The 12907-nt window shown below is 31.4% G+C and overlaps 1 protein-coding gene and 1 long non-coding RNA gene across 20 annotated transcripts in view; one reads left to right on the top strand and one right to left on the bottom strand.

Moving 5' to 3' along the window:
* LOC108004170 (uncharacterized) overlaps positions 1–12907 on the bottom strand; it is a 34992-nt gene that overhangs the window by 6938 nt on the left and 15147 nt on the right. For 9 of the 19 annotated variants that reach the window (XR_009830774.1, XR_009830769.1, XR_003699142.2 and 6 more), the window contains exons 4-11: positions 12398–12627; positions 11063–11243; positions 9676–9808; positions 8571–9522; positions 7188–8410; positions 6823–7110; positions 6271–6626; positions 5711–6021 (exon numbers count right to left, since the gene is read on the bottom strand). Coding sequence is in view for 4 of the 19 variants with exons in the window: in XM_062078052.1 (XP_061934036.1) it covers positions 5711–6021; positions 6271–6626; positions 6823–7110; positions 7188–8410; positions 8571–9522; positions 9676–9808; positions 11063–11243; positions 12398–12627 (3674 nt within the window). In the remaining 15 variants the exon portion in view is untranslated. Of the gene's footprint in view, positions 1–358; positions 3132–3217; positions 6022–6270; positions 6627–6822; positions 7111–7187; positions 8411–8570; positions 9523–9675; positions 9809–11062; positions 11244–12397; positions 12628–12907 lie in introns of all 19 variants that reach the window. The other 10 variants (XR_009830778.1, XR_009830772.1, XR_009830773.1 and 7 more) reach the window with 6 other exon arrangements.
* LOC133666536 (uncharacterized) lies at positions 2232–3604 on the top strand. The gene is made up of 2 exons (XR_009830781.1): positions 2232–2363; positions 2459–3604. It is a non-coding gene; the product is annotated as an uncharacterized LOC133666536 (long non-coding RNA).

Below are 12907 nucleotides of genomic sequence, written 5' to 3'. Positions count from 1 at the left end.
GTTGATAAATCGAAATATAACAAACAGTGCAAACAGGTGTACATCTGGAATAAATTTATATACGTGCAAATGATTATAAAGCTTCAGACAAGCTTTAGCCTTTGAAATAATACAACGTTTACACTCTGATTCTTTAATAAATTAATTTATAATGAATATGTACTACTATATATTATTTTTTATATATTAATTTTTGATTTAGAAATATTAATTATGAAATAATTCAATTGAAGAAGGACTATACTATCAAAACTATCAAAATATTGAATATTTTCCGAAATATAAAATAAAGAGGTCTAAATTTTCATAGGATTTATCATATCTATGAATAGACAGTCAACATATTAAGTTAATGTACCAAAGTCCTTTATTCCCTTTCCATCGAGAGTTTATTCGGCCACCAGTAACAACCACTAGTCTATACGTTCGCGACTCTATTTCTGGATGGATAATAATAACCTCTCTCCATATCTTGTTTCAACGGCTGGCTTCGGATGACAGAACGAGCTCTTTGCGAACAGTTTAACTTTGTAAAAGATGCGATGATTAGAAATGCTTGAAAAACACGAACGTGTGTCCTTTTTGTGTTGCAAGTTCATTTTATTTCTATTCATCCATAAAATTTATTATATTCATCTTGAAGAAATTTTACACATCTTTTTTATAGTAGCAGTTTTAAATATTCCAAAAAGAAAAAAATTATATCAAACAAATTGAGGAAATATATACATACATGAATATTTGGTTTGTTTTCATTTATCAATATTTCTAATTTTTTTACATTTTTTTTATTATCAGTTATTATGAAGATAATAATAATCGTTATTCAAAATTAATAATAAATAGCATAAATGATGAAGAAATAAAGAAAAGAATAAAAAAAATAGGAGAAACAAATACGTTACTTTCATCAATCGAGGTCAGGGTCGTGTCTAGGATTCTTATTCATTGCCATGGTTAACTATCTCTATTATTATCTAACATCTCTTTAAAAGATAAGACAATTTTGGCTTATCCATGAAATTGAAGAAATATAATCAATTAAAAAGTAAACAAAATAATGTTAATTCATCGTAATAGTGATTGTTAAATCTATATTTTGAAAAAGTAGACATTCGTTGCATTTTCATGAAACTGACTCGTTGCTATTACGTACCAAAGATAGCGAGAGTGATTACTCATCGAATCGATCGATTACTTTATGAACATACTAAACGCGTCTTTTATATTTCATTATTCTTTTCCTGTCTTTTGCTTTCTTCGAATGAAAAAATTATTTAAATTTTAATATAAATATTGATATTTTCAATAACAATAATTTCACAATTTAATGATTTTTTCAATTTTGATTGTTTAATTTTTTTTTTATTTTAAGAGCAGAATTTCTTTTAAAAATGGAAATTAATCGGATAATTTTTAAAAAATATTTATGTTTAATGATTTCGTAAAAAAAAAATTTTTAAAATTAGTTTAGAATAATTGGTCACTTCAAGTGTTGGGTTTGAATTCGATTAAATATTCATTACACAATTAATTTTTTTTTTAAATTAATTTTTTTTAATTATTCATTTGGAATATTTTTTATTTTGATATTTTTTTATTTTTTCTTGTTATATATTATGACAATTGATTAAGAAAAGTCCCGATAAACTTCTTCAAAAAATTACTTCACATATTTGAAAAGATTTTATTTATAATATTATTTTTTATAATATCTCTAATTACTATTTTTCTATTTTTTATATCAAAATTAAGAAAAAATATAGATTTAAATAAAAATTGAGAAAAATCATAAAACTGCTAAATAATTTTCGTTATGTTTAATATTTTATATTTGTCTATATCTATATAGATAGAAACATATAAATGAAAAGAAACTTTTATATTTTAAAAATGTCGTTCACGTCTTGGTTGAAGGAGATAAGACGAAGGGAAGCAAGATTAAGTTTGTTCAAGGACAAGCAGAATCTCTCTTGGCAACATACTGAAACCAGCTGACGTTCTAAATGTCCAAACGCTCACGACTCAGTCTGGCGTACAGTTCGGTCTGACCCATCCTTTTATGTCCCCACTCCAACACACACACACACACACACACACACACACACACACACACACACACACACACACACACACACGAAATATGATAATACTAAAATTCCTCATCATAATAACAATGTTGTTTGAATTGACGACGATAAAAGCAATTTTTGAGATTGTACAATTTATCAGCTATTTCTCCAGAAATTGAAAATTTTGTGATAAAAAGAAACGGAAAATAATTTTATATAATAGAAAATAAGTAGAACAACTAAGTGCAATGTTACACCGGTTTTCAATTGTTGCTGTGCGACATTAAAAATGTTAAGTTACATTGTAATTCAAGATGTTTCTAATAAATAGTTGAATTTATTATTGCAATGAATACGAAAGAAAGAAAAATATTTTTTTTTTACAGAAAAACAAATCAAGAGCAAAAAAAATTATATTAAATAAATTTTAAAACTTTCGGTTCGATCGAATCCGATATATTGATGATAAATATATATATATATACATATATACACATACTACACTATGTATTACATACATCACAGTGAGTCCTGTTTTGCAAACAGAGTGCAATGACGTAGATATAATTAGAAATATCGATAATAATAATAATAGTGTAACTTCCATGAAAAATCAGTTATTGCGTGGGTGGATAACTATGTTTTCTTGTTAATTGACATTCATCGATTATTTAAATATTTTTATTTTTTTAAAAATCATATAAGAATAGAACAAAAGAGATAAAGAAAAGAAAAAGAGTGAAAAAAGAAGGAAAAGAAAAGAGAAAAAAAGAAGAGGAAGAGAAAATAAAGAAAGAGTGAAAAAAGTGATAGACCGACATTTTCTATTGGGTTGAAAGATTCGTGACGAACACAACTCGACCATGATACAAATCCCGGTTTTGGTAGGGATGGCATTTGGTTGGAGGGTTGCTAGACAGACCAACAGTAGACGGGAGTAACGATTGCCACCACCCTTGTACGAGGCGAGCTAGTCACCCCTTCCGTGTCCTTCCGACTTCCCACACGTCCCTGCTCTGCATCCAATCCGTCCAGCGAGCCGACCGCTTACTAACCAAACTGAAAACATCCCTTTGCTGGTCAATCGCCTTTGCTACCCCCTGCTGTTCTCCTATCAACCATTTTTTAACCGTTACACTACTAACTTCTTTCGATCTTTCCTATCTGCACAATATCCATCGATCGATCAAAAAATTTTTGAATCGGAAAGGTGATATAAAAGAAGAGTTAAATGAGTCAAAACGTTATCTTGTCCGCATGCGCAGAAGGTCTTTTTCAGAGCATCGATACGACAGTCTATAAATAAATAATGATAAGACTCGAAAGCTGACGTACAAATCTACATTATTTTCACATTTTTTTCATTGTTTAATTGCATTGTTTAATTAAATTGAATATAAATTGAAATAGAAGAAATATTATATATATATATATAAATGAATTCTAAATAATATTATTATGAATAGTATCATTCTTGTAAATAATATTTAATTTTATTTAATGTAGTTAATAAAGATAAAGAAAAAAATGAATATAGATTGTTTACTTGTTAATGTTGTATAAGTAACATTTAAAGAAAAAGGAAAATGCAGTTAGAGCAACTATATCTCTGCACGGATGAGTATTGATCCATGGCGCGCCCGTTTTCTGTATCAATATGACCAAATTCTTGTTGCTTATCACGAATTTATTAATGTTTAATATAAAATAAATGGGAAATTAAATAATTAAAATCGATAAATATTAATTTACATGTTTGTTAATTGTAAAATAAATATGCCATAAATAAGATAATTTTATAGAATCTAATAATAACAATAAAATAGCAATGACATTTTAAAGACGATAGATAAAATGATATAAAAAATAATATATAAAAATAAAATTGAATATTTTCTTCTATACATGTATATAAATAAATCAATAACGTGATAATAATACAAAAAAGAATATTATTCGTATTCGAAGATATTTTAATGTGAAAATCGTGAATTCATGCTCTTGTTGTAACGTCACTAGTTTTCTAGTGAATCTTTAGCATTTACCATTCTTATTATACCGGTTCTTGGACTGCCCTAACCGGCCGGCACAGCGCAACGTTGCGCTATTCGAAAAGAGAAGAGCACATACTTTGTCCACGTTACAAGATTCGAAAACAGTCAACGAATATAACTGATTAAAAATTCTGTTCTTGTATGATAGAATAAACATGTGGAAAGCGAAAAATAATCTTCTAACAAGAAAAATATAAAGAGATAGATTTATTTCGACGAAACAATGAAAATTAAAACCCTCTATAGAAATAAGACTAGCTTGCCGCGTGTAACGCGGAGGAGGTCTCGTTCCTCCATCCTTCTTGTCTTATACGTTTATATTTTCAAGGTCAGTTGATTCGTAAGTAGTTACAAAGTTTTCGCCAGATGGAACCACTGTACAGCTACGACATACCGTAGCTTATCGAAAACTAAACTCACTATTGCGAGGAAATGTGAATAGAGATTGACATTGATATCGTGTTTCAACATTAAAACTTATTCACGTTTCATTAAAGTTTTTTATATATGCAACGCATTGCCAATCAATCAAATAATAAAGCAAAATAGAAAAACGCATGATTTAAGCGAATTCTATTTATGAAACAGGAATAGCTGTAAAACTGCATAAATCGGTTAAATCGTTTTTCACGTAATATAAAAGAAATCAGATTAAACTAATAGAAACAATAATAAATCAATCATTATCTACATACAGCTTATAGCAATATAAAAATGCAATAAATACATATACATGTATAAATATATATTATCGTGAGAAAGAAACTAATCCTTTAAATGATAAGATTAAGAGAATCGTAAATTTCTTTCTTACGATAGAATCAGGCATGAAAATTATTTAAACAAACCATGTATAGAAGAAATATAGCAAGATTTAAATTGGTGACACTCAGTGCCACGAAAGGTCACGCAAGAAATAAGTTATAGAAACTATTGGCGCGTTGTTTTCAACAATTGTTACATGGATTCTGAAAATGTGTCACAAACCGTTTCAAAACTCGATGCAGGTGGTTTTTAAAATAACAATGATTTAATTTATACACATATACATACAAATATATATGTATATAAATATATATATATATATTTATATATTTTAATTTTTTATAATATTGATGTTGACTTTGCATTATTAAGCTATAATGTTGTCATAAAATCGAATAGAATAAAAAGTGTACTTTTTAAAAAGTCCACTTTTATAAAAGAAATTTGAAAAAAATGATTATATTCATGTATTGAATCGAAAATATGTAAACTTATCGATCGTTATTTTAAAAATCACATTCGCAGCAATACTCGGTTTGCAAATATGTTTATGCGAAATATTGTTTTATGATTCATCCTATTTTATTACTTATGAAATTGTTTTCGAACACATATGTAATTTACGTTATTTCATTTATAAGTTATTATGCAACTGTGGATCTAATCAGAAAACATTCATTCGGAAAATAAACAGGAATTGCAATGAACCGAGTTGGCTTAGCGAAAAGCATCGTGTTTTCTACAGGCCACCCGATCGCGGTAGCGTTCACTGGTTCCACGATCATGGGCTCTTGTAATAGCGCAAATTCCAGCGCTTACCTTTCTTGATGAGCAAGCTAGTGACCCTCCGTAGCGCCTCGCGAGTACTGGAGGCGGAGCTGTGCTTACTTTGGCCGAAGTATTTGTTCGGTGTGATGTTTGTTGGTAGAGTCAATGGTTTCCTCTGGTCTCCGGAACCTGCCAAGCGTGGATCATATGCATTGTTCAGTCGTTCGAGATGCTCGATCGAAGCTGGTCGTGGTTGGTTCGCCTTCCTTGTTGGATACCATCCTCGATTCGGGCCACCGGCTAATCGCAATAATTCTGTCCCGATTATCGCTTGTTCCAGACCCGGATTATTCCTGCGATACCTATTTAAACAAAATATCATTTATTTTTTTTTGTCTGTTTATTGTTATCTATCTCATCATTCATTTATTTATTAGTTCCATTATTTTTATTTTTTACATTCATGATATATATAATAATCAAATCTTAAAGTTATATATAAAAAATATGTAATTTATTGTTAACCTAATTTGCATAAGATATAAAACGCGATTTTTTAAATACATGTGAATAAAATTCTCGTGAAATTGATAGTTATTGAAAATTCTTACCCGGTGGTAGCCGAGGTTGGGGCATACCAACCAGGTTGCCGACGCATTTGCGTAGGATTGCTGGCATGCTGAGGAGTTCTAGGAATATCGCTTCCTCTAGCAAAAACAGGAGTTTCCGGAAGCGAACAGGAAGTTTGCATCCCACTGGTACTGGTTGCTATATTACTACTGGTTCCACCGCTAGTACTACTACAAGCTCCGCTGTTAACTCCGTTTGTGACGGTATTACTACTGCAATTGCCGTTTCCAACAGATGAGCATGGTTCTGCAGATGGTGAGTGTTTCTTTGTAAAAGGCCGTCGTCGCGATGGTCCTGGTAAATCCGTAGGCAAAGTTCTTCGTTCTACTGGTATTTGCTAAGAGGCATGAAGAAATAATATTACCAAATGATAGATTTTTAATAATAATAATAATTATAATAATAATAATAATAATAATATTAATAACTGTTGTTACATAAAATAAGATCCAACTATTATTATTATATCATTATTATATAATTTTTTACCCAAAATATGATAAATTGTCCCGCGTAAATTTTATAAAACGCACCTCTCGTCTGGAAGTAGTGGCAGTAGGTGTTCTTTTACCCCGAGAGAATCCAGCATCCATGGATCTAGTATTGAGAGATATTTGTTGATCTTTCGAATCTGAGAACGAATGATTGGTAACAGGGCCACGATGAGGTGGCACTCTAGGTCTATATTCCATTGTTCGATTGCTATGACTTTTTGGTTTCGAAACAATCATGGCACTCTGACCGATGTCCGAGCTTTCCTCATCTGCTTCTTCTACAGGAGAAGGTGGTAACGGAGGAAATTCGAGAACTTCTACACTTACCTAAAAGCAAAATGCGATCAATTATGATAAATTTCTTCGATTTTCAAAATATTTGGTTTCATTAAATGAAAGCACACCTGAAAATCTGGATTTTTGGAATCCTCGAGAATGGCGTCGATTACATTTTCGATTTGTTTTTGATCGTTCTTATGACCATCAACGACACCATTCTGTCGCAATCTTTTCCCTGATGCATAAATATCTGTTCCATTTATTCTTCTTCCCTCGATATCTGTCGTTTCTGGACTGGTCTTAGATGCTGAATCTGAATCAAGATCTGAATCAAGTTGTTTTTTCGCTCTAGCATCTGCGGTGACACGTTCATTGGATTCGTTATCGAGACTAGTTTTTCTCGTTAATGGTTGTTTCGCATCTGCAGTACGGATCCATCGTTGTTTATTCTCCGAATAAGATTCACTATTCTTCACGCTCTCAATCTCTTTTATAGCATCACTGACTTTCTCCAGTTGTCGTCGATTTTCCTTTAAAGCTTTTTTTACAATTTGATCTTCTATTAATAAATTTACCGGAATCTTGGATGCTAAGCGATTTTCATTACCAAGGCTGGAATTAGGCGATTTTCTCGCACTTGATTCTTCGATGAACGCGTTCCCGCTAGGTGGTGTTATAGCTAGACTAAATCCCTTAGAATAACTGTTAGAAGTTGAAAAAGAAACTCCATTACATGTACTATTTGACTCATTATTTTCTTGATTCAAAGATTCAGCCAGATCGATTCGACCTTTCTCAGGCTTGTCATTCGATGATAACGAGGATGATAATTGGATCAATTCATACATTTCTCGAGTCTTCTTATCTTTGTCCGAGAGATCTGAACTTTCTTCCTCTTCAACCGTGACTTCCAATTCCCGTGGCCAATTGTCGGTTTCATCGTTAATCGCCGGAAGTGAGACCACTCTGACCAAATCGGGCGGAACAGATGGCGCAAATTCTATTGGCGGATCGTCTATCGGTTCATCCATTTTATTTTCTCTTAAAAGACTTCTGATGTTATCAAAGGTACTCGAGTATCGTTTTACGTTGGACAATGGATTTTCTTCGCTGTTCTCGAAGGATAAACTTTTAGTTTTGGTAGGAGCTTTTGGCAATCCTTTTCGTTCCTTTTTTCGACCACGGCGTATCACATAGGTACCATTTTTCGTTAAATCTTGTGGCCGTATCTGATCAAGTTCATTTGTCGAAGAGTCCGAATATGGAGAGATTAAATCGTCATCGGTAGTCGATAATCGTGGATCTTGCCAATCGTCGAAATCGCGAAGTTTAGATGCTGATCCAACACCTGAAAATTTAATCGACAATATTTATTATACACACGTTAAATCTATAACAAACAATGACAATATAAATAAAACTCAAAACTAATTTTTTCAAGATAACTGATCGAAAAATCCTGTTTGTGGTACCAAAAACAAATTTGAAGTTTGAAAAGAATAACTTACTGGACACATCGCTGCTCTTACGTCGTCTCCTACCGATCACCTTGGTACTTCCTGGAGCGTATAAAGGATCATCTTCCAGAGGTACTTCCCAAGCGATGGAATGCCTCTTGCTGATCGGAGGAGGAGGAGGTAAAAGTTCTTCCAACGAATCATCGGAAAACCGTTCCTCTTCAGATTGAGTTCTAAAATCCGTCGAGTTTCTGGTCGAGAAATCCGAGTTTCTGGTGGAGAACATGTCGGAATAACGCTCTTCGGAACATCTGTCCGAGGTTGGGGCCGAGAATCTTTCATTAGAATCGGTTCTCGTCGGTAAAGAAAACGAAACAAAGTCGAGGTTTCGAATTGAAAAAGGTTCGGATGTCGGCACGGAAACACGATCATTCGAGCTGGCACTGGCCACGGCTATCGAGAAATCTGAAGAATGGAATCTCTCGTTCGAGATCGAGTTCGCCCTTGAAAAATCGGAGGATCCGCATGTCGCTCTCATGGAAAATCTTTCGACACTGACCGAACTCGAGCGTGGGATCGAGGATCTCTCGGATTCGGAGTTTCTCGAGAATCTTCCTTCACTCGAATCAGAATCGTTCCTTCTACGCCCGTTTTGTTCCGATTGCTCGTGATTCATCAACAACCGATCTTCTACACTGCTCGATTTCATGATCTCATTGTTTTGTCGTTGCTTTCGCAAATGCGATGTTCGATCCTTCTCAAAATTTTGCCGATGGTTTTTGTTATTCCCTTCTAGTCCCTCTTCCTCTGAAGATCGACGTCTGACCTCGCGATGCTTCTCTATGGTCGTCGGATTGGTTCGAGGTGGGATCCAACCGAACGACACTTTACCATCGTATGGTAAACTGGCGAATTTACTTGGTGGACTTGGAGGTTGAGCCAATTTTAATGGCTCACCGTTACCATTTTCCCATCCATATGGTCTCTGGTGTCGAGTTTTGGGCTGTGGAAAAATATAATTCATCCAAATTAAAATAATTTCTTATTTTTCTTGATCTTTAAAATAATTAAAACGAAATAAATCAAAAACTATGTAACAGTAATGTTTGGATATATCGGTTATTATTCCATAGATTATTATTCGTTAGATACTCACGAGAGTTGTTTGAGTAGTAACAGTACCGTTTCCGTGTCGTATACTATCCTCCATAGCTATCATCCACTGTTGTCGTCCGCTTCGACGAGTTGATGGATGGCCGTTTCGTTTCGAAGAATTTCCAGGCGATACCCTATGGTTACACGCAATGAATTTGCATTAGAATTTGTATAAAAATTTGTATTAATTTTTGCAATTGATGAAAAAAATTGAGTGATTTTATTAATAATATTATATCCATAATAAACTATACTTGACTTTAAATGTTAATAGATTTGCATAACATAAAATAAATAGATTACAATTTGGATCAGAAAATACATTCTAAGAAATAAATATGATAATAGTTTGATTTTCGAAAAAACAAAAAAAAAAAATAATAATAAAAATAATAAAATAAAAAAGAAGAGAAGTTTTATTTTGTTATTTAATTATTATTAGTATTAAATATTAGATTTTTCATCTTTAAATATACTTTGATTGATACAATAACTAATGTACATTATTTGCATGCAAAATTAATATTGTTTTTAATGAATTATGCAGAGCAATTGTTTTTAAAAATTCTACGGAATCAAGCTTGATCGATTTAAACTATTAATATTCTGATATAAATTTTTTATTTTAACTTCTTGTATTTTTAAAAACTTGTTTGGAATAGATAATGACATGATCAATGAATTATTGACTATAAATAATCTTTTTTACAAATTTATAGCCATGATATATAGAATTATATGTAAGAAGAACTAATATAATATAATTAATCCCATAAATCAGTGAACAGATATTAAATACAAAAAAAAAAAACGATTCTGATGCTCACTAATTGCACATATATCAAGAATTTATAGCATGTCTATTGCTATCGAATATGAACGTCACGTTTCTATGCTTAGTATGCTATACAGAAACGTTATATTGTTGCATTCATTGATACTTATCTGACCTCTATCTTTAACGATTTAAATAGTACAAAATATTATCTCTGGATTATCCAGATTATCTCTGTTGAACAATAATCAACCCAAATCAATAAAAAAATAATTAAACAATAAAAGAAATAAAAGATTTATCTTCTTTTATTTTTTGTATTATCTATTGCATAATTAAATTGTTTATAATTTAATAAATAAGCCTTAATTAACATTCTTGCAACGACTTTTATGCTTGACTTAGTGTCTATCTATCTTTTAAAGGTCTTTTATTAATATTATATTAATACTCTATATTAATACAGTAGCATAGTCACAAATGATCCAGAGTTGATTCCCTGTATTGTACCTATTAATTGATTGAAAGAAATTGATCAAAGAATTAATATTTTCTTTAAAAATAGTTTAATAGCAATAGTTTTAACAGTTAGAAACAGAAGTATTGAACTTACATGGGCAACAAAGTAGAAATGATTCGTTCGGCTTCTTCCGGCGGTGGTGGAAATTCTTGAGTAGATATACCCGCGAGATCTTGTGGCTCTGGACAATCTGGAACCGGACGCAGTGCTACCAGAGCCATCTTCGCTTTCCGTCCATTCATACTCATGTAACCGTCGTCCTCGGATTGATGTCCTGTCAAGAGAGCGTGCATTCTGATAAATTTTATCTTTATCGCGATCGAAAGGATACATATCTTTCGAAATACATATTTCGATAGATTACCATTATTGTTCTTCCCTGCAAACACCTTCTACTTCGATCGAATTTTCTTGCTCCATATTATCCATTAATCTCGAACCATTTTCATTTTTTTTTTTCAAAAAGATCGAATTTCCGTTCCTTCATGTTATACAAATACTTGTTACATGATCGTTTTTGTTCTTTTCTCGAAAAATATTCAAATTTTAAAATAAAATTTCTAATAAATTTTTACTTATATTCTTCCTAATTTGATGAAATTGTTGATTTTTACTTTATATTTTTTGGATAGTTCTTAAATCAATATCATATACGTAATATTAATGAAAATATCAGTTTTATTTAAATGTAGATGATATTTTTTCTTTCATATTTTTTAAACATATATTATTCATCTTGTTTGTATTATATGAAGAAGCCATTTTAGAATTAGAAAAAAATTCGATAATATTAGATTAATGCACATAAAATTGTATTTCTTTAAAATTTGAATTCAATGAATTATTACTTAAATTTATTTTTTATTATACTCTATTAAGCAAAAAGAAATTTATAATAAATTGCAAATATTCTGAAAACTATATATATTTAATAAAATTTATCATAATATTTATGATTTCCATATATGAATTTAAAATCATCTTTTAATTAATCTACACCTACAAAATGAATATAATTTTTTGATCGATTAATAAATTATTTATAAAAAAGACTCTTCAATTAAATATATATAAATAAATTTAATTTAAATATATTGATACTTTAGAGATATATAATTAAATATATAATTAAAATAATTAAATTTTTATTTTTAAAAAATTACATTTCATATGCACCAACTCAATATTAATTTTCGATCAATATCATCAAGCTTGATCGTGTGACAAGATTCGATGAACATGAATGATGTACAGAAAATGGATGAAAAGAGAAGGATGAAAGAAGTAGAAAAAATAAAAAAATAAAGTATCAATATTATCGCGAAGGTCATAGAGATGAAAGAAGGAAATAAAACGGAAGATGGCGTGAAGGAGAACGGAAAGGAAAGGAAGGGGGGGAAAAAAAAAAGAAAAAGGGATAAAAGATACCTAAGGACGGACTTTCGTCGTCAGGTGTGAGACCAATACTTGGTTCGGTGCTGCTGCCACAATCCCCAACACCTCCGCCGCTCCCACCTCCACTACCGTCACCGCCGCCGCCACCGCCACTGCCGACGCCGACGCCGACGCCTCCACCACCTTCGCCCTCTGCTTCGTGCTCGTCGTACTCTGAGAGCACTTTGTCCAGCAGCTCGATCGATCGTTGTACATCGTCACCTCTGGAACAAACGTATCGTTCGATTCTATAGAGATCATGCATAAGATCTGTTTACTTTCCCTTGTCAAATATAGTATAATTTCTTCTCCGTTAAATTGTTCGATTTTATCAATTCGTTATATATATGTAGTGAGATGAAATTCTCTTGGATGGCACAAACGAATATTAAAAAATAGATAGAAGATGAAATAAATTATGCTATAAATAATGATAATAATATATTTTTCTTATGTTAAAGTTTGAACTTTTTGTTTAGTTGAAATATCTTACGTTAAACTTCT

Source organism: Apis cerana, linkage group LG8, assembly GCF_029169275.1.
Source record: "Apis cerana isolate GH-2021 linkage group LG8, AcerK_1.0, whole genome shotgun sequence".
Taxonomy (NCBI): Eukaryota; Metazoa; Arthropoda; class Insecta; order Hymenoptera; family Apidae; genus Apis; species Apis cerana.
The sequence above is the reverse complement of the archived record's forward strand: the minus strand, read 5'-3'. Positions and strand labels throughout refer to the sequence as shown.